Source organism: Penaeus chinensis, chromosome 35, assembly GCF_019202785.1.
Source record: "Penaeus chinensis breed Huanghai No. 1 chromosome 35, ASM1920278v2, whole genome shotgun sequence".
In the NCBI taxonomy this organism is placed as follows: domain Eukaryota; kingdom Metazoa; phylum Arthropoda; class Malacostraca; order Decapoda; family Penaeidae; genus Penaeus; species Penaeus chinensis.
In genome coordinates, this window is record NC_061853.1 from 11,895,293 (window position 1) to 11,897,792 (window position 2,500).

Here is a 2,500-nt window from a genome sequence, read left to right on the forward strand (position 1 = left end):
TGCCTGGTAATTGAATTGTAAAGGTGATCGAGGGAGTATCTGTTACATTAGTAGTAGACCATGTGACAACAACTGGAGTTTCTCCTGCCTCTGCCCCATCTGAGGCTGGGGGAGCTGGTAAGTCAATAGTTGAAAGACTGCTTGAGTGATCTAACTCCTTAGTCTTCTTGGTTACTGTTCGACTGTCCAAGTCAGTGGCTGAAATCAGGCTTGGTATAACTGCTTTATATTGTATTTTCTCAATGTCTTCTTGCTGCGATGGTAATAATGATTTGCCAGTTAATATCTGCTTGCTGGTGTTTTGTGACTTACTGGCTACTGTGTCTACAAAAAGAGTGAGAGAGAATGAGAAAAAAAAGTTAAAATTAATATATAAACGGGTTGTCATTTATGAAACTATTTCAAATGTAAAATAAGATAAAGTTATAAAACAAAGTTATAAAACATTCAGTTATAAAACTGATAATCATTCTTACTTTGCTTCAAGTGCTGGATAAGCCCTTTTGCCTGAAGGGTCTTAAGTGAATTTTTATTCATAATCATAAAAGTCCTTTTGCCACCATCTTTGGTCCTGACAACCTGTCTACGGATAGGTCCTGAATCTGTTGTGGAAAATGAGAATACAATAACAAATTTCAACTGCAAATTACTAAATTCTTGAATAACAATTCTAGGAAGAGCATATATCCTTTAATCAATATCTACATGTGCCTAAACCAACAAGGTCAACCCAATAACACTGCAAGAAGTGGAATGAAATATATTTTTGTGGCTGTAATACCGTATTTGATAGTGTATAAGATTCTCACTCTTTTTTTTTTCTTTTTATGCATCCTATTTACAGCCAAATGTGGAAATTCAAAGTTAAGTGATGCGTAAATCTCTTTGCATTCTGACAGTACACACTATGTATATAATATAATCACATGTTTGATATAACAAAAAAAAAATAATTTATATTCTTAGCATTTACATATTTATATATTTATCATTATTCTTGAACTTTCTTTGTTGGTATAAAACTGATACATAACCCCAGTTATCAACTTACACGTCCTCCGAACTGTGTTGCCTGGCCTGTTAAGTAATATTTTCTGTTTGGAGTCACAGTCATTACACTTGCAATCTTTGCTGCATCCTGAAAACTCTGGAAAAAAGAATTCAACGATGGTTTGACACTTTTCCTCATAACCATTTTTACTTTCTACCATAGAGTTAATTACACATTAACACTTGAGATGAGACAAAGCAGCTTCATATATATATATCATCAGGCTTGTACATTAACCCAATGCCACCGGAAAAAATAAATAAAAAATGGGGAAAATGTTGTGCTCATTTTCTATATATTTTTGTGATGTGTCTATGCACACTAGATGGCTCTGCTAGTGCTTAGCCACAAAGGAGTCAGTTAGTAGACCTTGTGACCTTACCTGATTTGAATTGGTGGGAAAAACATATTTTTTACTAGTGCTATGAATATTGATGGTGTTATTTTTATAATAAACAATATAATTACTATAATGTTATAAACATTAGTAACAGCAAAATAAGATAACGTAAAATATTTTTGTAAATCAAAGAAAAGAGTAAGCGGGCGGTACTCGTAACTGGCTTATTGGTGACTTAGTACAAGTGTAGCCATCTATGTGTTAAAACAATTAAACAAGTAAACTCACAATGGGCATAGCACGTACATACTCGTCATGTCCGTGAACATTGGGTTAATGTGGTAAAGCATAAAACTTAACCAGTATCTCAACCAGTATCAAACACACATCTCAGTACACACCTTGTTCATCCGTTTCCATAAGACTATCTTCTTCACTTAAAACCATCATTTGATTCACCTCAGTGTTGCTTTTATCACTAGATGATGAGTAATTGAGCCTCGAAGCAGATTCTAAGGCAGATGACTTGCTTTCTTGCTTGGCTACAGATATGGTTCTTGCTCTTGTAACACAGGTCTTTGAGTATACCCTACTAGGAACTTTACAAGGCAATTTGATATCATCTGACTGATCTGAGTATGTTACTTCTGTAGGCGAAGATGAACTGAACATTGGGTTTGCAGGCGATTCCCTATTAGAAGGCTGTAAACTGGGTGATGCTGGGGAGATTCTTTCAGACTGAGAGTCTTTGGTTATGGTTACTTTTGACTTAGTTGCTACTGACTGTTCTGAAGTATTGAAGCTGTTTGAAGCTCCAGGCTCCTCACCCAAGTCATTCTCAGCATTTATGATATCTGTCATACTCACTGGTTCCTTTTTTACTTTGGACAGCACTGGTAAGGAATCCCTTCCTTTAACCATGCCAGTTTTATCTAAAGATGCTCCCTCTTGCATCTGACTGTCTGTCTGTATTCTGAAAGGACCTACAGGTTCCTCATTAACCCCTGAAATTTCTGCTGACAGTTGGCTTGATTTTACTTCTTTCTTTATCTGTGGCAAATTAATCAGTATACTAGAAGAAGAAAGATTGTTATCAGAATATGCCTTTG

The 2,500-nt window shown here is 35.5% G+C and overlaps 1 protein-coding gene across 1 annotated transcript in view; it reads right to left on the reverse strand.

Annotated features, from left to right (window-relative positions):
• The window catches only part of LOC125044356, a 27,962-nt gene that overhangs the window by 6,330 nt on the left and 19,132 nt on the right, over positions 1 to 2,500 (reverse strand). The window contains exons 8-11 of the mRNA XM_047640984.1: positions 1,793 to 2,500; positions 1,052 to 1,147; positions 477 to 602; positions 1 to 324 (exon numbers count right to left, since the gene is read on the reverse strand). The exon at positions 1 to 324 is cut by the window's left edge and continues 699 nt beyond it; the exon at positions 1,793 to 2,500 is cut by the window's right edge and continues 135 nt beyond it. Coding sequence (XP_047496940.1) covers positions 1 to 324; positions 477 to 602; positions 1,052 to 1,147; positions 1,793 to 2,500 — 1,254 coding nt within the window. The remainder of the gene's footprint in view (positions 325 to 476; positions 603 to 1,051; positions 1,148 to 1,792) is intronic.